Source organism: Diachasma alloeum, unplaced genomic scaffold (assembly GCF_001412515.2).
Source record: "Diachasma alloeum isolate Michigan unplaced genomic scaffold, Dall2.0 Dall_scaffold_00176, whole genome shotgun sequence".
Classification (NCBI taxonomy): Eukaryota; Metazoa; Arthropoda; class Insecta; order Hymenoptera; family Braconidae; genus Diachasma; species Diachasma alloeum.
In genome coordinates, this window is record NW_021680342.1 from 4,538,254 (window position 1) to 4,564,749 (window position 26,496).

A 26,496-nucleotide genomic window follows, 5' to 3' on the forward strand; every position below is an offset into this window, starting at 1 on the left:
TATTTTATGATTACACGAATTTCCGCCTCATTTTTCAACGAGTATCCCAAAAATGTATTCCTCCAGCAATGAAATTCGTACATATGTACGGCTGACCGCCCGTACACGTACCCGATTTGGAAAGTACGTGTACGTGGGGGGAAACAACCGTCCAGCCCTTCAGCTCTCACCCCTCCCGCCCCTCACCCCCCGGAATTACCCACTAAAATATACGGGAAAGCATCAGCCGGGTGCAGCATGTGCCACCGCAAATATTCTTCCTCCCTTTTCTGTATTTTCTTTTTTCTTCAATTTCATTCCACTGGTATTTTTTTTTTCTCTTCATTTTAATTTTCTTGGACTTGCGCATGGGGAATGGGAATTCCGTTCTTATCAAATGCGAGCCAGACGACGGATAGTGGTGGGGCTGGTGGGTGGTAGTCGAGTGGATCATTATACGCGAGAGGCGAGAAAGGTGGTTGGGGCGGGGGGAAGGGGTGAGGGGGGTGAAGAGGCTGGGAGTAGATGCAATTAACTGGCCGAACCACACGGAGACTATAGGCTAGTATTGGAAGTATATTACCACCGGGCAATCCACGAAAACAGGGTCACCACATCTGTGTATACCTGTGTTATAGCGCTAGCTGGTAATGCGGGTGAATATGGGTTTGAGATATATGGGATAAATTGCGGGCGGGGGGCGGGATATCGGGGGGAGGGGGTTCTGTTCCGATTCCGGGAGGTTCCAATACCTCTCCCACCGCCTGGGATCGTAGGAAGCAGTCTATTACTCGTGCGGTCGTGGCAGGGTTAGAATACGAGACTGAATTAGGAGGATTTCACGGTCTCGTGGAGGCGCCCAGACGTGTGCCCGACGCCCGGAACGACGTGAGATAGGTTTGGAGATATGTGCACGATCAGTTACAAGTTGAAGTCAAAATTAATGGATTCTGGGAGCATGGAGTGGAGAATCACGAGGGTTTCGGGGGTGGAAACAATTTTTTTTTGCGACAGGTGAATGTGGAGGGGAATTTAATTGTAAAAATGCCGAGGATCGGGTGGAGATTGTATTGTTCTTTATGTTTTTTACTTTATTCAAGTGAAATTCGACTTGATCTGGGGGAATCAAGTGGCAGAAACTACAGGATTAAAGGAAAGTCCGACATGATCCTTACCTTTTCTACTTGATTTGAGTTTACTTCGACTCAATCCCTATGCTCATAAATCGAGTGAAGTTGAATTACACGGTTGACAATTCTCGGCTGTAATTTCTGATACACTTCTTAGGATTTTTTATGAGCTGACAGTTTCACTGAAATTTTAAGGAATTTCATCATTGAAAATTTCACGATTTCACGAAACTGGACATTTCAGGTCAATCATCTCATCAACAGTTTTAGAAATCATGAAAATTTAGATGAATATAATTTTAGATTGTAAGTTAATACAAAATGCAGTATAATTTGCCACTGAATATTTATATTTTAATTGAAAACTCAAGTAATTTGGGAAATTCTCGTCCACCTCCTGCTAAAAAATCAGCAATTCACTTGAATTTCTTCTGAAAATTGAAATTTCCTGACTGTCTACTCCCTCAATCGACTGTACTATCGCTTTCCTTCAAATTATTCCTAGACTGTTCATGAAATTCCTTTTTTTCGATTAAACGAGAGTTTGATTAAATCCAAACGTTTTGGATTCAAGTAACAAGCAGATTTTATCATTCACATTTCACAGACCCAGGAATATCTTCAAACAGTTAATCACAAGATTCTGTAGATATTGAATGACGAGGTGGGAATGGGAATCAATTTAATGACGGTGGGAAATCCCTGGACCTCTGCATTAGTGATCCCGGTGGATGGAGAAGTTCTGATGCATTCGAGACCGCTAGACAGAGCTCCATGGAGAATTGTTCGAGCTCGGATCACGAAAGAGAATTGCTCTGTGAATTAACTGGGTCAAGAGCAATTGAGGTATTGGATAATTGATAGAATCGTTGAGCGAAGGTTTATGTTTCAATAGGGACAATGTAGTTGGGGGTATTGATTTCCAGGAGATTTTCATTGAATCCAATTTTCGTTATTAGTCAAAGTGACCGGATATTCAGGCTCGTGTTTACATCATTGGAAATCAAGAGCTTTCAGCTCGGTTTTCAATCATTGATACAAACATGCATCCATTGAATACATATTAAATAAAGTCGATGGGGAATTCGAACGCGTGAATGAGAAGAATTGATGACTAATTTTACCATTGATGTTTACTGTCATGAAATTTCAAACTTCACGGGAAATTAACTGAAATTATAAATTTTTGAGCAGCATGAAGACGGGATTTAGGCAATTTACTTGAGTTTCCAAGACGAGAAATTAATAGTCAGTACCAAATTACGATGAATGTTCAATTAAGTGACGATTTAATGATAGATTTTCCTGAATTTTCGTTATTTTTATGAATTTTCATGGAATAATTGAAGTAAAAGCAAAAATTTCCATCAATATTTCCATAAAATATTGAATTTACAATTACGAAATCCTTCAAAATATCAGTGATAAAACTGTGATGAGAATTACCAAGAAGTATGTGTCTCAGAAATTTCAGCCACGAAATTCTACACCGTCTTCTAGACTATTTCTCAGCTATTTTCAATAAAATTAGAACCCCCGCCCCCCACTAAAATCTCAAATTCATGATAAATAGTGACTCGATGTGCATGAGCATGAAACGAGGTGCTACATATCTGAGAGTTGTGATGAGAACCAGGATTATACCAGGGTGTATATTAAGAAGATGCCCGAGTGTGTGATGTGGCGCATTCACTCCGGATGAACGGTCACAGTGACTGAGGACGGTAGAAGTGGCGCGAAGGACGTGGAAAGTTGGTAAATGCATCCGGAATCTCGGCACGATGTCAGCCATTAGCTCCGACTGCTGGGGATACGTAGGTGGCAAATACACGTAATTGCATGAAATTACGCTTGTGAACAACCCCTTCGGCAAATTATTGCAGCGACGTCCTGGCTGATGGCACAGGTGTTAAACGACCGCCAGGAGATGATGGGGACGAGGCAGAGGGGAAGGGGGGGGGGAGGATGAACTGTATGATAACATGAACAACATCGAAATATACAGCGAGCCCACTTTTCACTGGGCATGCAGTCAACCCCGTCGGCGAATTAATCGCGACTTTACTCGCGACTAATAATAACAATTTCTGAATAGAATAACGCGGCTCCGATTAATGATGAAATTATCGGAATTACCAATGTTTATCTGTATTTATCGTGAATGAAGGAAATTTAATTTGATATTGAGTGAATCGGGGTTTAACTACTGTTTTGACGGTTTTAATTCAATTCACTGCAATTAGGGGATTCAATTCAGACTGAGATTGGAGATAATTATATTATTCATAGACCGATGGCGGTGGTAGAGTGTGTGGTAGAGTGTGGGATTGGCATGCGGGAGACCCGGGTTCGATTCTCGGCTGGGGAGGGCCAAAATTTGTAACACTAAATCTCACGGTTTCATTGTCGAGCGGGAGTCTCGCACGAGACGACTGTACCTGGGCAGGTTTTTCCCGCAAATGAGGTTTTCCCTTATCCTTCGGCGAATGCGGTACAGGGGATTGGGGGGGAGGGGAGGGAACAAATCGTAAAGACTCGAAAGGGTATACGAGAAGAAAAAATTTATATTATTCATAGACCGATGGCGGTGGTAGAGTGTGTGGTAGAGTGTGGGATTGGCATGCGGGAGGCCCGGGTTCGATTCTCGGCTGAGGGGGCCAAAATTTGTAACACTAAATCTCACGGTTTCATTGTCGAGCGGGAGTCTCGCACGAGACGACTGTACCTGGGCAGGTTTTTCCCGCAAATGAGGTTTTCCCTTATCCTTCGGCGAATGCGGTACAGGGGATTGGGGGGGAGGGGAGGGAACAAATCGTAAAGACTCGAAAGGGTATACGAGAAGAAAAAATTTATATTATTCATAGACCGATGGCGGTGGTAGAGTGTGTGGTAGAGTGTGGGATTGGCATGCGGGAGGCCCGGGTTCGATTCTCGGCTGAGGGGGCCAAAATTTGTAACACTAAATCTCACGGTTTCATTGTCGAGCGGGAGTCTCGCACGAGACGACTGTACCTGGGCAGGTTTTTCCCGCAAATGAGGTTTTCCCTTATCCTTCGGCGAATGCGATACAGGGGGTTGGGGGGGGGGGGGGGGAGGGAACAAATCGTAAAGACTCGAAAGGGTATACGAGAAGAAAAAATTTATATTATTCATAGTTGATGGATGAATCCGGAATTTCGGAGTTCAGGGGAAAGTTTTGTACTGTTTACTGCAATTAAATTTTTTTTTTATCAATTGGGAATAAAATTATAATATCGAAATTACAATTATGCAATTTTTGCACAACATTTTGAATTGAATACCGAACGATTTCAGTGAATAATAAGAAATATTGTTATTGATCTCCGTTTTATTATAGAGAAAAGAGTAGAAAGTAAACGCGTTCACATTAAAATGGAATAAAATGCTCTCATAATCCGAAACATAAAAATGTAAGCAATGGTGTCACAATGGCTCTGATGAATGCTGAAATTATCGGAATTACCAATGTTTATCTGTATTTATCGTGAATGAAGGAAATTTAATTTGATATTCTGTGAATGGGGGTTAAACTACTGTTTTGACGGTTTTAATTCAATTCACTGCAATTAGGGGATTCAATTCAGGCTGAGATTGGAGATAATTATATTATTCATAGTTGATGGATGAATCCGGAATTTCGGGGTTCAGGGGAAACTTTATTCCTGTCCACCGCAATTAAATTTCTTTTTGTCAAACTGGGAATAAAATCAGTAGCGAAGTGGTAAACGGTTTAAGTCAATTTAGTCTTTAGTTTTTCCATAAATATTTCCGAATTTAAGGAAGATAGCAAAATTTTCATAATGACCTTTTCTGTAGAGCGAATTGAGTGCTACTAAAAAGATTATGCGAAAAATTTTGCTGTCTCCCTTGGATTTCGAGATATTCATTGAAAACTGGCCAATAGCCAAAATCAAATTAAACCGTTTGACCACTTCGCTACTGAAATTATATTATTGGCATTACAATTATACAATTTTTCGAATTCTTGAATTACAATTAACAATTCAATTCAGACTGAGCTTGGGGATAATTATATTATTCATAGTTGTTGGATAAATCCGGAATTCCAGGGCTCAGTGGAAAGTTTTGTCCTGTCGGCCGCGATGAAAGTCAACTCAGAAGAATATGAAGAGTTGAAAAGTGAGAAGTTTCGTTGTTTTAGCCCTCGGGCGGTGAAAAATGGTGAGAAAAAGTGTTTGAAGTCGACGAGGAATTTTACTTTGTACGTGAATTCCCATCTAATCGAGTTTCAATTTTTCTTGCGACGGGGGTCTTCTCTTCGAGCTCCTACTTCCGGTAACTCTGCTATTCTGGAGGAGTGAGTGAGGAATGAAAGAGGAAGTGGGAGGGTCAGGCCTACCAGGGCGCCTCGAGTAGATCCTGAGAGGCAGATTCGTATATCGATCGAAATAGGGGGCGAAGGGGTGGCCCCACGATATTGCCAATTTCGATATCACTCTCATTTCCACACTCCCAATAATCGAACGCTCTTCTCACACCCTTCCGACCGCGCCCCTTCGCACTCCCCCAGTGACTACACTGGCTCTTCTCATTGGATTTTTCGCGGCGTGTACTAGCTGTGTAGAACGATTTTTTTTCTCTCTCTCTCCTTGAAAACCAATAAACGGAACAATTTTTCGTGTCGAAGATCAAAGCTATTGGGGCACCTTATTTTATTTTCAAGGGCTCTTGAACGGGTCATCAGATGTTTTCCAATCAGATGAGAAAATATGGTACCGTAACCGGGGAAATTTGTATTACAATTTATCCCGGAATTGCATTCGGGGAAATTTTTACCAAAACTTTAGAGAAGGAATTAATGAGTCTTGGGCAAAGTACATTATTTTGCTGTTTTTACCAGATTTCTAATGGAAGTTCTCGGAAGCCGGGTGAGAATTATGCGCGTGAATTTTAATGAGTTTTTACATTTTACTCAACATCTTTGCTGAATTTTCAACAAATTACGGAATTAAAAATTACATTCAACATTTATTTTGAAATTCATTGGAGTTTCAATAGAACTGTCGCTTGATAATAATTTCCAAAAAGTGTCCCGGAAATTTGAGCCAAAAATTTTCAACAATGTTCATGTTCAAGTATTTTTCCCTTAAACAAAATTCAATTTCACTTTCATGAAAATTACTTCCACATTACACCTGAAATTCCAATATTTTTCCAACATTGTACGCCATATGTAAAAACTCGACTACTTCCATCCACCTCACAGCAATCCTCAACTCTACACGCAATTGCTTGTAGATCCATCTCAAGATTTTATGGAACATCTCGTATTTTCACGATAGAAGGATTGCAAACACCTGTTACGAGCAGCCCATGGACCCGGAAATAAAAGAGAATACGTGTAACGGAAGAGTTTGAGGAGTATAAATCATGAAATTTAAAATTTCTCAGAAAATCCTATGGAATTCGAAATTTTCGGGCAGAAAAACGAAGAATTACCCAACATATTTGGATTTTTAATCAGGAAATTTCTTGAAGTGGAATAGAATGTTCCAATTATCCAAATACAAAACAAACATCCGCAAAAAGCCAAACAAAATTTCAGCGAAAAATGTTTGACAATGTTCATGTTCAATGTTAAATTCCATTATTATTTTTCCCCCAAATTAAATTCAATACCACTTTCATGAAAATTACTTCCACATTATACCTAAAATTCTAATATCTTTCTGACATTGTAAGTCATATGTAAAAACTCGACTACTTCCATTCAGTCCATAGCAATCCTCAACTCTACATGCAATTGCTTGTAGGTTCATCTCAAGATTTTATGGTACAACTCGTATTTTCGCGATAGAAAGATTGCAAACTGTTACGAGCAGCCCATGAACCCGGAAATGAAAGAGAATACTATAAAAGAAGGGTCTGAGGATTATACATGAAGAAATTTAAAATTTCGCTGACAATCCTACAAAATTTCCTATTTTTCAAAAGGCAGATGAAGAATTACCCAACATGTTTCAATTTTTAATCACGAATTTTCTTGAAATCGAATAAAATCTTCTAAGTATTCCAAAGCAAAACAAGCATACGATAAACGCTTAATAGAATTTCAACCACAAATGTTCAACAATGTTCATGATTAATTGAAAATTAAATTCAATGTCACTCTCATGAAAATGACTTCCACATTATTATCTAAATTTTCAACTTCTTTTTTTCCATTCGACATCTTTTTCAATTTTTTTTTTCCAATTCCTAACGTTCACTGTTAGAGATTTCTTGAAATTTCAGTCACAGTGCCATCTGAATTTTCGATGTTGTGAGGTTGAATTCATTTCCAAATGAAAGCATTCACTAAATTTCATGTTAAACAATCATTGATTTTTCAATGAAAGCTTGGATTTTCCGAACTCATTGTGAAAATTGAGCATCACATACAATTCAATTTTCAACAGATTGAGAATTCAGAAAGGTTGTTGCGTAAATTTTCAAAATTTTCAAGGTTTTTCAGGGCCGTATGGACCTGAAAATCGAGAATCACTTGAATATTCAAAAAATTAGCTGATTCGTCCACGAAGAAATGCCCCGAAAATTCCTGTAACTCTGTCGTCATTAAAAATTTCAAGCGTTTTCACTTGAAATTTCAAGAGCAAATTTTCTAACAGTGTTGTACGCCATATGTAAAAACTCGACTACTGCCATTCTCCCCTCAACAATCCTCAACTCCCCACGCAATCGTTTATAGATTCCCCTCAAGATTTTATGGAACAACTCGTATTTTCACGATAGAAGGATTCCAAACACCTGTTACGAGCAGGTTAGAGAGAGCTCATGGACCCGGAAATAAAAGGGAATACGTATAACGGAAGGGTCTGAGGATTATAGAGAAGGTTGTTGGTTGAAAGATCGGAAATGGAGGTGGCGATGTGGAGAAGCAGTGGTGCAGAATGTAGAAGTGCGGTGGCCTCCCTCCCCACCGAGGGCCTCCTCAAGGGTCACACACAGAGGACTTTCCTCCAAGAGGTATGAGGAACTATTGAATTCTGTGGATTCACCCAAAACCGAATTCACTAGTGGCTCCTGCGCTGCCCGGAACGACTTACTGTAATCGAGATTGGCTTGCCACTAAACCTCCGAGGGCCCTAGTGGTAAATGGGGTCGGTGAGGAAGACGACACCGGTTCACTATGGTTTTAACTGTGTGCTACGATGCTGAGAAATGGGTAGCGAATAAACTCGAGTGCAACCCCGCGATTCGAAGCGAGGCGGGAGCTAAATTGTCTGTCTCTTGTTTCGGTATTGAGCTCATAATACTCTCACTCTCGGAGCAGACTCGTGTACCCTTGGGGTTTGTCACCTATTGGAGACCAGAAGCCCCGCCAAATGGTGCTATTCACCTCTACAGACTGATTCCGTGATTCAGAAAAGGGTTTGATAAGTGAAAATTAATGGATTTGTAATGATATTATTATTCATGCATTTCAATAACTGCATAGTTAAAAGTTCTTGGCTACAATTTCCGGTACACTTTTTGAAGATTTTTATTACATTTTAGTTCCCCTGACATTTCAAGGAATTTCATCGTTGCAAACTCAGAATATTTCATAGAAAAATTGATGAGAACTGTAACTTTCAGTTCAATTATTCATCCCTGAAAATTAGTAGTAGTAATAAAAATTCCGGTCAATGTATTCTTGAATTTTCAAGTAATTGAAAATTTGTTGCAATTCGACACTGAATATTCACAATTTTATTGACAATTCAAATAAGTTGGGAAATTCTCATTGGAATAAATTTCAAAAATTCATAGTTTCATTTAATATCAATGTTAATTTCGCATTCAATGTCACTCTCCTAAAAATTATTCCTCGGCACTCCACGAAATTTCAATCTCTGAACGTGTGTAACACGTTATTTTTGGATTATAAAATTGAAAATAATTGCTTAGAATAACAATAAAATATTCTCATTATCACAATACGAGACAAAAATATAATGAACAATTGATAGACTCCCCCAGATCCCCATGGAAGTGCAACCCCGCAGCGACGTCAGGATTATACCCCACTCCACTCATCTCCGAGTCAAAGGGTTTCAAGAATTGAGTACAAGTGTCTGAGTCGTTAGAAGCCGTCGCATGTAGATCGAGGATCAATGGAAGTTCGAGCGACAAGCACATCCACCCGACACTCTTAGGGCTTCGTAATTCTGATTGACGAGAATCACGAGCGATGCATCACATCAACCCCATTTGTACCTCAGGCGTCTCCCCCGCCCCCTTGAAACACCTCTCGGTTACCAACCCGAAGACCTGATTCCACTCGTCATGTGGAGATGATCTCGTTAAGCAGCCCCGTACGTGTGATATTTCAAGAAGCAATAACAAAAAGATAGAGGAGTGAAACTCTCAGCTTAGACAGGGTCGAGTGGACGTGCTTTTATTGGCTTTGGAAGCCTTCGAGGCAGTAAAACCAGCGGAACTTTCCACGAATAAAGAAAATGTGTCGGGCATTACAAGACACACTTGGGACGGAATTCGGGAAGAAGAAAAGCTCACAATCATTCCTTCTTGTGCATTGTGCGAGGTGAAGGGAGAGTAACAAAAAAAGTTGGGGTGTTGGGGGCCCCTGAGGTTTGGAGTCGTACGACGGTGATGAGATTGTTGGGAGGATAATCAACTTCTACTCACCAACATCCTGAGAGCCACCCCAGGTACCCAGCTGCGCCTGTCTCGCGAGTCTTGAGAGGGCGTCCACATAAGTGCGAGACGCCGCTGCTGCGCCTGAAATAAAAAATACATGTTCATTTATTTTATTCGGATCAATTTACATGGAATACACCGTCTCAACTGGTGTCTTAGTTTAAAATATTAACTAAAATTTCGAATGTCTTTAAGGGGATATTTTTTCTGTCCGAAAACAAGGCGTTTGACGTTTTTAAAAGTATTCTGAGAGTTTCGAAACGCCCAATTTAAGACTTGAAGATGTTATTTTAAGGATATCCAAGGACTTTGGCTATTTTTTCTCCAGTGAAATACTTTTCAACTTTTGTAGGCGAACATCAGGGCGTTTATTAGAGTCTCATTTAACCCTAAGTTTGCGGACATTTTACAATGTCTTTATTATCTAAACTTTGCCTTTTTAAATTTGAATCCCGATATTGAACCATTAGAAAACATTTTACAGATCTGAAAAAAGAAAGATTATTTTTGGAGGAAGATTAATGAAATAATTAAAAAACTGCAATTTTAAATCAATTGTAAAAAATAAACGATCAATTTTCCATCATAAAAATCATTTATTCGTAATCTTAACAAATTTATTCACATTCATGCCTAAAAAAATTAGGTTTCCCAGAGTTTAAAAAAATTCAATTATTTATTTATAATTTTTTTTTTCAAATTTTTCTCACATAATTTAATTAACAAATTTGATGATTGAAAATGGTTGAATCTACAGTCTTGTCGGTACCAAACTGTAAAGGATACTTAATATCCTTAAGACCTTGGAAATATTAAAATATATTATTTTTCGGGGGCTTACAATTGAGTAATGGATCCCATAATTCATGTATCAAAGGTCTATCAAATAATTCTAATAATAAAGGGGCGGATAAAGCGCCCGACTATAAATCAGAAATCATTGAACCACCGGAGAGGGATAAATTTGCGGCAAATGATGCGTGAGAAGAGGAAATCCCTCCCATTCTCCCGTCTCGTTAGGACTCTATGGTCCAGAAAAAAATTGGTGGGATCCTTCCTGCGGGCTTTTCGTGACCGGGCATGCCTGTGGAAATTGGCGTTTTGTGTTTACCATGTTTTACCAGCGGTCCACTCCCCTATCGCCCCCACAAGCGCCATCCCTCATAAATAGAGGGGATGGGCCGAGCGTTTTGCCGGGAAAGATGGTCCAGAGTTTTGGGTAAGCGGTCTTACGCGCGTTATCTCCAATTCAAGGAACCAACAATTCTCGAGTGAATACAAGGGTTGAATCACCAACCCTCTCTTGACATTCTCACCCTTGAACCGTAGTTTTCCCCATCTCCACTTGCTCCACCGAAAATTCAACACCCAAGGAATTGAACTAATTACATTGATTCGATAATACAAATTAATTGGATTCTCCGTTCAGAATTAATTCTTGTTACTGTCTTTGTACAGACCGAGCGATACTTTTGAGCTAACAATTAAGATTAGTCAGATGAATTCAAGAGTAATACTTTATTTTTTAATTTATAGACTAACAATTGAATTTTTGTTTTTTTTTTTTAATTGAATACTTTAATAGAAAACATGATATTTACAGCTGAATTGATTTTCCTTTGTTTGTTACCAATTCCTGACTTTTTGTGTATTATCAATATACAATTTGAGTCGCTAATTTAAAAAACGATCATTTCAATAAATAAATAAAAATAAACAAAATTTGAAAAACTGGTTAAATTCATAGAAGAAATATGATATTTACTTGAATTAATTCTTGAGTGAAGAATTGTTTATGATTTACATGACTATTTCACAGGGATTGATTGATTAATGAATTAACATTTATTCACTGTACATTATGTTACGCAAAAATAAAGTAATGATAAAGTCATCCAGCAGAAAAATACGAGCAAACAACTGGTTCAGGTATAAAACTCACTGCAGGCGCGTTTTTAAGTGCTTGGAAAATCTAACCTCAAGTGAACAAGTCAGTGACAGTATTTTTCTCTTCACTTTGAGCCCGAGAAATACTCAAATGCCACAATTGGTCGAATATTCATGACTTCAATCATAAATCCGTGAACTCTTTGCAAACCAGCTCCACCCAAACAGCATTTCTAAATTGCGAATGAAATACTTATTGGATTACAACAAACGTTCTCTCGTAATGCTCATTAATTCACGTCTATTTTCTACTTTCGTCTCCAATACCGAGACTGAGGAGAATAAAGAAAAAACACGGAAGCTATTACCACCCTTCAGCGAAGCAAGGCAACGCGAAGGAGGTCTTGAGATGGTTTTCGAGAAAGACAAAAGCTTCACATTAGACCAAGTCTCTGGCAGAATATCAATGGCAAGTCGATGCTGCACACGTTCACATTTTTCTTTCAAACCTCCAACTTCTTTCTCCAGTAGTTTATCGAGTACTGATACTCATCGAGAACGATTTCTCCACAATTTCCTTTGTCTCTCACCGCTTTAATCGTCTTTACGTAACATGATTCCATGATGGAGAGCTTTTCTACAGAGATAACTCGTAGATGAGAAGAATTTCTTGGCTACCACGCACCTCTCGAGCCTGTCAACCCCTCCCTTAATTGTTATTCCCACTTGTTCTTGTTAATTACATTGTTCCACCACGCGTACTCAAGAGGCTGTCCCACCACACTATGCAAAGTCGCCACTTTATCTCATCGTTCTCCCCTCACCACTTGCTGGAATTTGAATTTAACACCTTCAGCTAGGGTCGAGCGCCAATTGTGGACAGCGAATGGAAAACATTTGCTAATTCAGTTTGTCCTTTTGGAAGAGTAAACTTAATTACAGCTTAAGACGAATCGTTATGAATAGGGAGGGACTTGGATGAGAATTTGCGATGGTGGAATCTTTGAAAAATCGTTGACAAAGAAATGCCAGGGAACGTTGCTGTGGGGTAGGTATCTGTGTGTTCCGCTTTCCATCTGGCTTCTCTGCCTCTTCATGCCTGAGAAGAAAGACGAGCTTGCGAGTCACGTATGTCAAAGGCAGCGATTCAACCCCCTCCTCTACTTCCTTGAGCTATTTTTTGTTCTCTGCTTATTCTTTGTACTACTCTGTGTGTACCGCCTACTTTTCACTCGTTGTTATTTCAGTCATGAAACTCCGCTGAAGCATCAATTTCAGGAGCATGTGTATGGCTTAGTTGAGGAGAAACCTAAGAGTGTTATCCATTTTGCTTGATACGTGGAGGTAAATTTTCAAAGAATTATCCCGAAAAATGCCAGGCAATATGAATTAATTAATTAAATCGTCTACGAGTGATGGGTTCACCGACGATTCAGGAAATGTTCTCATTAACAAAACACACGCACCGAAAAAATATTTATTTAAAACAGAGAAACTTTGATTGAATTAAATACACGGATTTGTTGAAGTGTTTGCGTAAAACTTAAACTTAATTTGTGTTTGGATTTTTATTCGCATCAAATGAAGTTTTTTTTCAATGTAAAAAAATGTTTCATTGATGCACACAATTTGTACTACTCCGTGTGTTTCGTCTACTTTTCACTCGTAGTTATTTCAGTCATGAAACCCCATAAATATCAATTTCAGAAGCATATGTATGGCTTGGGTTATCTGAGGATAAATGAATGAGTATTGTCTATTTTGCTTGACACGTGGAGGTAAATTTCCATGAAATTATAACGAGAGACATTAGAAAACATGAATTAATGAATTATTGAATTAACGAATTAAGGTTTCATTCATTCGTTGAAATAATTAATTCAATAATTCATTAATTGATGATTCCTAGCGTTACCTCACCTCAACGAGTGACAGTCTGACTGAAGTTCCGAGAATGTTGTCATTACCAAACCCCATGGCCCTTTTTAAAGATAATTGTTCTCCCTGCAGGAGATCACGAATGGGAACAAAATCCATGGAAACAAGAATAAACAGTTGTTACGATGGTTGATACACACTCCGAACAGTACGTACTCTCGTTTCAATCCAATTTGTCTCGTTGGTCGAGGGGCGTAGTTCGGCCGAGTGGAGAATCCACCGATAATTGAAAATTAAGCTCTACGGTTTGGACGGGAGAACGAAACAAAACGACTTGCGCACCGGTGCCCAGGGCTCATCACTCGAACGTTCCCAATAATCGTCTCAGCTGCAGCGAGCATGAGAGATTATGACAAATTAACTGGCCCCAACAAAAAAAGGTAATCGTTAAAACAATGATTCTTCATTTTTCGCAGAACTGCTCAGTTCTCTCCGAGAACTGATGTATTATAGGTACCCCATGAACTTCTATATAAATTGCTTCATCAAAGCACTCAATACCCAGCAGAAAAGGACGAGTTTTCCCGATCTGAAATCGTCGAAGTGTAATGGAAAAGTTCTGCGCTGAGGCAGACAAATTATCTCCAATCTTTGGGCTCTCCATTGGGAGAAAAATTTTCTTTTCAAACCTGGGAAAAAGGAAAAATAAAGCGGAAGAGTCAATTAGTCTCGCTCTGTCCGGTGTCTAAAGGAACTTTGTTGAATACACGGTGTCCCTCGAGGTATCTCAGTTGTCTTTCACTATCGGTAGATACATTCAACCCACCAGGGCCCATAGAAAATTCCCCCTCGATGGATATTCATCATTGGTGGTGCAGGAAGTAAGAGAGAGGCACCGAGGGACCGCTGAAGAATTAAATTTTATCTCACCGAGTGTATGAAGGCTAGGAGGGCATGTAGAAGGCTTGCACCGTTGTGCAATAAATAAGCAGCAGTTGAGAGCCGTGGGCTGAGAGTATCTCAAGAGGGTAGACTTGGCTCAATCCCCCTCCACCACTGGCACCACATTCCTAGCCCATATTACCTCGGTGTGTATCGTAACCATCTTCATTTCTCCAGTGAGCATGGATTCAGTTCGAACCTTTGAACTTTACAACGGGAAAAAATTTTCCTTTGAAAATAAAGCGGAACTGTCAATTAGTCTTGCTCGGCCCGGTGTCTGAAGGAACTTCGTTGAGAAAAGTAATTAGCGCATAGAGAAAAATAATTGGTGAATTTCAACAACGAGGTGTTGAAAATAACAAAATAAACTAAAATTACTATACAACTATAAATTAACTTAATGAATTACCAACCAATTTCAACAACTAGTTGATGAAATTCATCAAATAATTTTCTTCGCGCGGTGTCCCTCGAGGTAATAGATCCATTCAATCCAGCAGTGTCCACAGAAAATTCTCCCTCGATGGATATTCATCATTGGTGGTGCAGGAAGTAAGAGAGAGGCACCGAGGGACCGCTGAAGAATTAAATTTTATCTCACCGAGTGTATGAAGGCTAGGAGGGCATGTAGAAGGCTTGCACCATTGTGCAATAAATAAGCAGCGGTTGAGAGCCGTGGGCTGAGAGTATCTCAAGAGGGTAAACGTGTGGGGGTGTTTCACACAGTAGACTCGGCTCAATCCCCTCCACCACTGGCACCACCTTCCTAGCCCACATTACCTCGGTGTATGCCATACAACCATCTCCATTTCTCCACTGGTTTTAACGTAGACTACCTCTGCGGTATGTACGCGTACGAATGAGGCATAAATTCAGTTGCCTGCTTCCCATTTCCTGGGGCAACCCGGAAACTCATCGTTTAGTCGTATGTACGACGAGCCCCGGTGGTTTGAAGAAAAGAAGAGAGACGGGTGTGGCGTATGTGCATGTAAAAGATACGGTTGTACAGGGCTCGCCGGAGCGGCAGAGGGCAGGGAGAGACGGGAAGAAAAGCCTCTGAAACCCAGGGAGTTAAAGGAGTCTGAATTACAAGGGTGGAATAAAACCAGATGCTATGAATCCATATGGGTATCTCACTTGCTCCACTCACTTAAATGTCTCCATCATATTTTCTGATGTCTCCTCGTGGCTTTACTCCACCGGAGAGTGTATTAATACTCGCATAACAATAAGCACCTAGACTTGGGCGCACTTAAGGAGAGGTGCTTTATATTGGCATTGTATGATGCCATGAAGAATCTTCAGAGTGGAGTACAATTGTCAGTGCCATACTGATATTCGTATTTTATTTTGAATATGAATGGGAGAATCTTGAGCGATGCCTTTCTCACAGATTGTGAGGGATCAGTACTCGATGATTCCGAGTGGGGAATAGGGCAGCATATCACGAAGTGGTTGCTTTTTCTTCAATGAAAAATCACATACTTCATAGATTTTTCTGTAATTTGGTAGAACAGTCAAGAATATTCAGCTGAATATATTGTTGAATTTCGAATTTGTTCGAAAAAAATATGCTTGGAATTTTTACAAGCTTTTTTTTCCTTAAACTGAATTAAATTTCACTCTTATAAAAATTTCTTCTTGTCTGTTCATACAATTACATTTTTTTCTGGAGTTAGAGGAATAAAATTGAAGGAAAACAGGAATGCTTATGGCCTGATTTTTGTTTACTCGTACAAGTTCTGCATTACAAAGGTTGAATAAAACTAAATGCTATGAATCCGTATGGGTACCTTACTCCACTCACTCAAATATTCCCATCATATTTTCTGATGACTCCTCGTGGCTTCACTCCACCGGAGAGTGTATTAATACTCGCATAACAATAAGCACCTAGACTTGGGTGCACTTAAGGCGAGCTGCTTTATATTGGCACTGTATGATGCCATAAAGAATCTTCAGAGTGGAGTGCGATTGTCAGTGCCATACAGATATTCGTATTTTATTTTGAATATGAATGGGAGAATCTTGAGCGATGGCTTTCTCACAAATTGTGAGGGATCAGTACTCAATGGTTTTTAGTGAGGAACTTTGAATTTGTCTTCGTGGGATAGGGCTGCATATCATGAAGTGGTTGCTATTTTCTCAATGCTAAATCACATACAGGTGAATACATTGTTGAGTTAATTACAAATTGCCATCTTGTTTATGTTTGAAACAATTTTAATTCACTTGCATTCTACCCGAAAGTAGAATTTTTACAGGCTTTTTTCCCCTAAATTGAATTCAATTTCACTCTTTTAGAAATTCCGTTTAGTCTGTCCATGAAATTACATTTTTTTACTAAAGTCATATAGAGGAATAAGATTGAAGAAGAACAGAAATGTTTATTTGGCTATTATTTAGCAGATATTCATATTTTATTTTAAATATGAATGGGAGAATCTTGAGCGATGGCTTTCTCACAAATTGTGAGGGATCAGTACTCGATGATTCCTAGTGGGGAGCTTTGAATTTGTCTTCGTGGGATAGTGCAGCATCTGTTTGCGAGCTTTGTGGTTGATCGCGCAACGGATGAGCAGACTCGACGGCCACCCATCTCTCCCTCGGTTTGGAAATGCTGAGCAAGACCGAAATTTCCCCATCCACGGAGATTCCCCTCCACTTTCCTTGTTTGCGGCTGGTCTGCGGATCGCCTAATTGAATCATCAGGAGTAGTTTCGTGAAGAAAAATAGAGAAGTAATCGTATGTGAGTCTATTTGAATTTCCGGGGGATTCCTTTACGTAAGCAATTACGAATTTAAATTCTTACATAACCTTTATGAATACAAAATCCGATAGTTCGAATTCGAAATACGATTGGTTTACGTAACGGGTTTTCTATTTATTTTCCATTTCTCTTATATTTCTGTGTCGAGAGCTTCTCGCATAATGGCATTCTGAATAAAACCCGAGGAAAACTGATAAAATCGATTATTGCATTAGTTTCTCTGATCCTTCAGATGAAAACAGATCTTCAATGCGATATCTACTGTTTATAAATTATTTGTTAAAAAATGCATATTTTTTAATTACTTCACAACTCTTTCTCCAATAGTAAACCTTCCTATTTTTTTCAGATTCTCAAAATATATTCTGACGCATCAAAATCTAGGGGAATTCTCCATGAAAGAAATTATGAATTGAAATTCTTACATAATATTTATGAATGCAAAAACCAATATTTCGAATGCGACATACGATTCGTTCATGCAACGGGTCTCTTATTTATTTTCATTTCCTCTTATATTTCTATGTCAAGAGCTTCAGGAATAATGACATTCTGAATAAAACCGATAAAGTCGATTACTACATTAGTTTCTTTGATCTTTCAGATGAAAACAGATCTTCAACGTGATTTCAACTGTTTATAAATTATTTGTCGAAAAGGTAACGTTTAATAAAACATTAAAATTTTCTAATTACTTCATAACTCTGTCTCCAAAAGTATACTTTTCAATTTTTTCAGATTCTCAAAATGTTTTCTGACATCACAATCTGGGGAAATTCTCCCTTTATGTAACGTGTTTATTTACTGTCTTATTTATTTTCCTCTTCTCTTGTATTTCTGTGTCGAGAGCTTCGGGAATAATGGGATTGTGAATAAAACCCGGGGAAAACCGATAAAATCTATTATTACATTAATACCCCTGATCCTTGAGATGAAAACAGATCTCCAGCTCGATATCGACTGTTACCTGATAATCTCTCAATGAAGCCGTCTCCCTTCGCCGAGGAAATAAGCATTGTACCTCCTTATCCATGAGAATATATCCTGCTGTATTTATTTCGTCCCCGGGCGAATCGAGACGCTTTATTACTCCCACCGGTGCTCCCCTCTACATTGTTACGTTGTGCAGAAACTCTTGTATCAGACAGTGTCACATTTTTCCTCTCATCCTGCCGTTCTCTATTTACGTCTTCATAAAGATTATCTATCCATTCAACACAATTCCTCCTTGATTAAAGTCATTCGCTGACACCCGCAACATTCGGGGCGATGACCCCTCATGTACAATATTTTGCCAAATGTCACAGTATCAAAACCCCGGATTTGAATGGGGAAAAAATTCAATGATTCTTTATCATCCGATATTTCATGTTATTGAATAGAAAAAATGGGGAAACAAATCACGTATTATCCCCGTGAGTATTTGCAATATGCAGATTTATATTTTTCGATGTGATGCATTGGAATCGAGAGAATTGTGGAAACCCTGGTTGACCAATTAAATTTACAAAAATAATCCATGAATCGGAGGGGGGAGGAGATTTGGAAACCATCCCAGAATATTTCAAGTGCAAATATCATCGTTTTTGCAGGGATTGTGCGGGGATTTAGGGGGGTGTCATGTGGACGTGATGGAAATCATGTGGCTGATCTAGATTAGAAGAGTTAACAATAGTTGGGGGGAATGCGAGGGTGGGGAGATGTGCTTCTCGCTGAATATTTCAACTTTCAATGGAAAAGATATGTTGAAACATTTTAATAAAAATAGAAATGGACATATCACATTCCGTCGTGGAGAGTGGTTCTGAGACAAAATGTGAAGACATTCAATTGTTTGTTGAAGTCTCTCATCAATGAGGTAATTATGTAATTAACAAAAATGTAAATATATATGATTTTTTTACATTCTGCTCAGTAGCTCAAGGATGAATGCCTCTAGATGGCTCTCAACGCAATTTTATTGAGTTGACGGATGTCTGAGATACAATTGATATTTCTACTCGAATTGTGGACAATCTCGTCAGTAAACGGGAAATTGTATATTTTAGTTCAGTTATTCAGTGAAAATTCGGAAAAAATCAGGAACATTCAGGTGAATATATTGGTGAAGTTTAGGTTATTTGAAAATTCAAGGAAGTTGTGAAATTTCTGTTTCATTTATCGTGAAACATTAAAGTTAACGAGCTTTTTGCGTCACTCGCCCAAAAATTCGTTCTAATCTATCAATAAAATTACAATTTTCCTTCCCAAGCGATGTTAAGAAAAAAGATTAAAAGAACAGAGACATTTTCATTTAAAGAAAAGCACAAAAATGGGAAAAATTCGTTCATTCAAAAAACATTCGATATTATTGAGAATATTTCAGTCGCAGATATCACTCTTTTCACAATGGTAATACATGAATCCTTGCGGCTGTCATATTGAGAGGATAGAAATCATGCGCATTATGTAGATAAGAAGAATCAACAATAGTTGCGATAACCGGGAGTCGGAATTTCGCCGGTGAATATTTCAAGTTTCTGATGAAATTTCAAGCAGCTCAGAGTGCATTAGTTAGTTCCTGGAGAACATAACTCCCCGTCGTGCTTATAATACCCCAGAGTGATGAATGTGGGAGAAACTAGGGAAATGTATTTAGAGTCAGTCCGGGAGTCATACCCGAAAGGGGGTAATTAATCCATGAACCAGGCAATACGTCATCGATTGTCCTTGCCCTAGTGATTCACCTATGGTTAATGTCCTCGGAGTTTGGCCGGAATTTGTGAGACTCGCAGTTTGTCAAAGTGAATTTCGGTAGTTTGGCGCGTGTGCCAACGTTACTCCTGTCAAAATCGATTTGAAAAGGAGGAGGAAAATAATTGGGGCCATTTGTCATGAATGAATGGGTTTGAATTCTGAGAATTGGGGGCGGAGTGGGATCATTGGGTGATGTACATGCACTGGGGTTACGGTTTTTGGGAGAGGCCATATCACTTCTGGTCGGCAGGCATTTGGCTCGGATTTTTCGGCGAACGGGGTGCTAGTTATTTTGGCGATTGATTGATGGAGGTGTTCGCTGCGCATTTGGGCGGCTTTCAAACACTTCGAGGGGGGCGAGTCTTGTCTGTGGTTTTAATACGGAACTACAGGGTGTCTCAATCGTGTTGTGGAGTGTGTTGCCCTTAGTGGTGGAAAAATTCTGCTGTCATTTCGAGGGGAAATTCTTGGAATATGGACCAGCAACTGAGTTATGTGAAATTTGTCGAAATTTTGTAGTAATTCAAAGAATAGTTGGATTTCCATTTCATGTTGTGATGAGAATTTAATCTACGAATTTTCCAACTTTTATGAAAGTTGATTGATTGAATATTTAAAAAACAACATTTGATTCCCCAACATAAATGACCTATTTTAAACATCCCTTACTTACAAGTTAATAATAGAAACAGTTCCAACTTTTAAAAAATTGTGAAGGATTGTTTGATTATTTACAAATTATTCATGAAAGATCGTAATTTTCAAAAATCACGATTTGTAGACTGCTTTATAAACCTTCCTGCAAAAGAAAAACTTTCAATGTTTTTTCACGGGAAATTGGAGGGAATTTGAGACTGAACCCCCAATTTGCTGTTAATTCAATGAATATTTCAATTTTAATCTCATGTAATGTTCAATTTATTCATTCTTTAATTTTTATAAAAGTTTTGCATTTATTGAATCTGCAAAAACAAAATGTTCGGAGGTTTTTTAACATAAATGACTTTTCATGAATAATTTCAATAAATTATTCACAGTGAGAATGTCCCAAGGGGATGGAGAATATTTCTTCATTAATTCAAACAACGTGAAATAATATTGAGAAGCATTTCAAATGCCTCTCATATTCCCCCGACATTCAACATTCCTCCGAACACCATGCCCCGACAGTTCACAGTTTTCAGTCCACTTTATTCGCATTTTCGAGGTTGAATTCATAATTACTAATAAAAAGTCCAACACAGTGGTGGTACAATTAAAGATAGAAATTCCGTTCAAAGGTAATGGCTCAGTGAAACCGATATATACTTTTATTTCGTCAAAACTTCTGTTCCTTTATTCTCACTCTTTCAACTGAAATAAAACATACAGAATGAAAAGTGGACGAAGAGGCGAAAGTTGGGGGTAAAGTTTCTCAGGTGAAACGATGTGGAATCAAAACTTCAATAACCGATATCAAGGGTGAGAGGATAATATTGATAGAGGAGGATTGAAAAATTCAGATGATCGATATAATACCAGAATCTTCGAGAATTTCTCATTCTATTGAAAGTTTGCTCTCACCAAACTTGATGATAAAGAAAATTTCTCATTCACGACCCCAAGAGGAGATAAAATGTCCCGAAAAAGGGATTAAATATTAAAACTGTATAAAATTACGATATCAAGGGGAACAATTACTAAATTTCCATTTTTTCAATCAAACCATTAAATCAAATCACGCTGAATTTCCAATTGATTGATAAATATACCTGAATTTCCCTGATTTCTATCGATTTTCATAGAATGATTTAGAAAAATTTACAGTTTTCATTGTTTTTTTCATGAAAATGTGAATTTTTAATGAGAAAAGTCCCTGAAATTTCCGCTTCATTTAGTTTTATTTAATTGTTTTTCACTTGATAAAAATTACAAAAAAAAAATCTTTGCCCTTATGAAGTAAGCGAATTAGTATTTAATTCAAAGAAGAATAACAAAAGAAATTACACTTTAGCCACGCAGGGGAAGGCAGGACACCTAAAAGAGAGGGAGAAAAATGAACAGGAGTGCAGACAGTAGGAAGAGGCGAGAAGCGTCTCTCGGTATATCGCGTGCGATCTATAAGTCACGCTTCACTGGCTGGGGCCGAGGAATCGGGGAAAATTCTCGTCGGGCTGTGGCGGTTCCGGGGAGGGGGAGTAATTTTAATATAGGTGTTTGCTCATCCCTGTTAGGAGGAGAGAATGAGTGATGCTGTGGAGGAATGAGTGAAGACTGGGAGATGCTGCGTGCCATCGCGTTGAGACATACCAGAGAGGATGAAAAAACGCCGCAAAGTCCTGTTTTAATGACACTTCATTGCGCTAAATACTCATCGCACAAAAAATGAGGAGAAGTCAACCCTTCTCTGTTTGGTAGATGAAATAACCCTGTTGTACGGGTTATTCAGACTAATAAACGCTAGATGATGGATATATTCATTATTTTTTGGTATTTTTGGTATTCAGTGAATTGAAAAAAATGTCATTATATTTTTCACAATTAAATGTTCAAATTCCAAATTATCTTATCAACCAATAATTTAGTTAGGAAGATTGACGATTATTTGGTTAATCAAAAATTCTTATCATGAAATTTAGTATTATTTACTCAATAGACAATCGACAATTCCATATTATCAATTATTTGACAATTTTTTTAATTTCGATCATTATATGTAAACCTTAATCAATATAAGGTTCAAATTCGATTTGATGGCCATCTCCGTTTCCAAGATAAATGAGACATTGCAAGAATGGTTGAAAGATAAAAAACCGACAATTGAATTCAATTCTTAAATTAACTTCGCATTTAAAAGAATGGCAATTCAAATTTATCTGCAAAAAAAAATTCTAACAGTGCACTTATAAACTCGACATCTCATTGATCGAATTTGTATTGCAGTTCTCAATTAAGTAATGGCATGAAATACCCCTCCATTGTGACTGCACTAACACCCCCCTTTATCGACTCTTTAATGTCCGAGCTCGTGGCCACCCCCGGGCCGATTGTCGCTCGTGATTACGGGTTCGAGGGTTGTTTGTATTTAGGAAGCCATCAACCCTTAATCGCATTCCTTCTTGCCCCCGGGAGATTGCAACGCTTCGAAAACCACCGGCTCCCCCCTCTCTTTCCCCTGAAAACCCCTGCCCCCTTCATTCTCAATACCCTGTTATATTACCATCCAACATATCCCACGGGACACTGCGTTGTTTCTCCCCAGATCGTAAGCAGGAGGGATGATAGTCACACCTGGTGAAGCGTAAAAATGAAGGAAAAATAGAGTGAGGAAAATAAAAAAGTGGGGAAAAATTTGAATAAGAATTATTATACCTCAGGCCGAGTGGTTTTTCCCATCACGTTCCACCCACTACGTGCATTCTCCCGGAAGGCTCGAGGAGGTGTAAAATGCCGGGAACAAACTTGCTATCCTCCCTGTAGCCAGTCTCAACCCCCCACCCATTTTTACATCCAACTGCCATTCCTGGGAAAAGTTTTCCCAGTCCCCATCGCCTCCGAATAACGTGGCTGGACCCAGTCGAATAATTAAGACCAATTAATATTCGCTGCTCGTTGCCCCCGACCTTTCCATTCGCGTTATAAGAGTGAGAGTGTGAGGCAGACATGGGGTGGAGTTTAGAGGGGGTCAACGCACAAAAAAAATCCACCCCGAAAAATCGAATTTTCGCGTACTCTCGACGTTTAAAATAGACCTGCGTAACTTTGACTACGATATCCGGTCGGGTTGGGTTCGCCCGTCAGGTGCAATTACGTGATTCTGACCGTACTCCATCCTCTGTGAATCCCTCCAACCCGTTGCGAGAGAATTCGAAGGGGTTGGAATACACGGAAAATAGAAATTTTGTGTTTAGTTGAGGAGTAATTTTGTAATTGATGGTTTTTCAAAATGCAAGATGAATTAAATTCATGAGACTTCAAATTATTCTACGAAATGGAAATATCTCAGATTTAGGAAAATCATTTTTTTCCAACCGAATTGCGTGAGAAAATGGAAAAAAAAAATAGTCAAAGTTGTTTTAGCTTTTAACATATTATTTTTGGGTGTAAAATCGAGTTGGAATAAAGTTCAGAGCAAAAATGAATTTTTAACGAGTGAAAAAAATTATTTTAGGGTTAAACATTCATTGTTTATGAATCATTTATAGAAAAATTGACAATGTCACGTGAAGTGAAGTTTAAAGGGAGTCAACAACAATCAGGTTTAAAATAAAGCTGCGTAACTTTGATTACGATATACGGAGGGGTTGGAGTACACGGAAACTAGTATTTTTGAGTTCAGTTGAGAATTTCTTCCTAACTGATCAGTTTTTCAAAATGCAATGTAAATTAAATTTATGAGACTTTAAATTATCCCACGAAATCGAAAAAATCTCACATTGAAGGAAATCATCATTAAAATATTATTTTTGGATGTAAAATGGATTTTGAATAAAGTTCTGAGTATAAACGACTTTGTGACGAGTTAAAAAAATTATTTTAGAGTAAAAAAAATTAATTATTTATGAATATGGAATGAATTTATCGAGAAATAACAATGGTATACTGAGTGAAACTTAAAGGGGATCAAAAATTTGAAAAATCAGGTTTAAAATGGACCTTCGTAACTTTGACTCCGATATCCGAAGGGGTTGGGGTCCCGTCAGGTGCAATTACGTGATTCTGACCGTACTCTATCCTCTCTGAGCCCCACCACCCCATTCCCAGAGAAATCGAAGGGGTTGCAATCCACGGAGGGGTCGGCTGACCCTGTCCCACGCGTGAAATCAACATTCGCGCAAATAAATTTCAGTTGGCACTGGCGAACACGGGGTGCAGGGGTGGAGAAGCTCGGAGAGAGCCCCAATATATACCGATGGGGGGAGAGTGGAATTTGTGGCTCTCTCTAAATCATTGTTCTCCCTCCGTTCTCCTCTGCGGATTGTCATGTGATTCCAGCAACAACGAAATATCCACTGATTTCTGCGGCCCCATTGTCTGACCATGCACCGGGTTTTATCCACTTCCACTGTGATACATCCGATTCTCCCGTGCTCCAGTGAACTTAACCGTTATTTCTAGTCTGCGGTTGGAGATTCTCTGAATCTCTCATTGTTCAATAACAAAAGACACTTCTACTTCATCCCTCGGGCTTGAAATTATTATTCAATTCTCAACTGTTTTTATCTTTTAATACCTGCACTGTTGAAGATTTTTGGGTGAAATTTCCGGTGCACCTCCGGGGAAATTTTATCACATTATGGTTTCCCCGACAATTCAAGGAATTGTCCGGGAAATTCAGATAAATGTACTCTTGAATTTTTAATTAATTGCAGATGCACCATAATGTAATATTGAACATTCAAAAAAATTGGGGAATTCTCTGTGGCTAAAAAAATTAGTCTCCTTGACTTTTCATTAAAATCTGAAATTTAATTATTTTTTCCTGCTAAATCGAATTCAATGTCATTTCCCCGGAAATTACAAATCAATTGTCTATGAAATTGCATTTTTTTTCGAAAAATGTAGTTCCCCCGAAATTTCAAAAAATTGCGTCACTGAAAATTCAAATCTTTAAAGATCAATAGAAATTGTATAATAAATTTCAGAAATTCAGGTAAATACATTCATCAATTTTTAATTCATTGCAAACCCACCATAATTTAGTATTGAATATTCATGATTCGATTGAACATTCCCGTAACTTGAGGAATTCTAGTCCTCCTGTTAATGATTTTTTTCTCCTGAATCGATTTCAACGTCACTCCCCTAAAAATTAAAAATCAATGACCCATGAAATTCCACCTTTGTTCTACCACTGCATCCCTCTGTCTGAAATATTTGGTATATGAAGTGACTTCACGCGCACAGAGGATTATCCGGTATATCGTGCTGAGACACTCTCCAAGGATAAAGGCGATCCTTCATTTCTCCGTCTTTTTATCATCTCCACGCTTTTCTTTTTATATTTCTTGAGCACACTTACTTTGGCCTCTTGTACGTTCCAACGTGCCTCCACCTCATTCACCCCGCATTCTTTGTTATACTCATGGAAACGCGGATCCATCCCTGTGGTATATACACTTGTGGCAGACGTGAAAGGAGCGTCGACCTTTGACGGCAGGAATTCCAAAGGTATGAGCGCGCGACGGGGCAGGAGAGAGGGAGGGTTGAAGTTCAGACGCGTAGACTTTGGCTCACATTACTGGAATGACGCACGCCTGTGCCAGCGGACCGGATACCGATGGGTAAAAGCAACACCGATGCGGGGCAGGGGGGAAGAGGAAGGGCCTCGTGCGCTGCAGGACTCGAGAGAGGGGAAGTAATGAGAAGGGGCGAGACTGATAAGAGAATGAGGTGAAGGGAAACAAGAGAAACGTAAACTTCATTCTGAAAGGACAATGCCTCCCATCCATCGTACGATTCAATTATTTTCACTCGGTCATAGTCTCTCGTCTGCACATTCTCCCCCC

General features: G+C 38.9%; 1 protein-coding gene across 1 annotated transcript in view; it reads right to left on the minus strand.

Annotated features, from left to right (window-relative positions):
* The window catches only part of LOC107036644 (calponin homology domain-containing protein DDB_G0272472), a 120,684-nt gene that overhangs the window by 36,425 nt on the left and 57,763 nt on the right, over nt 1–26,496 (minus strand). The window contains exon 4 of the mRNA XM_015254744.1: nt 9,783–9,875. Within this exon, the coding sequence (XP_015110230.1) occupies nt 9,783–9,875 (93 nt within the window). The remainder of the gene's footprint in view (nt 1–9,782; nt 9,876–26,496) is intronic.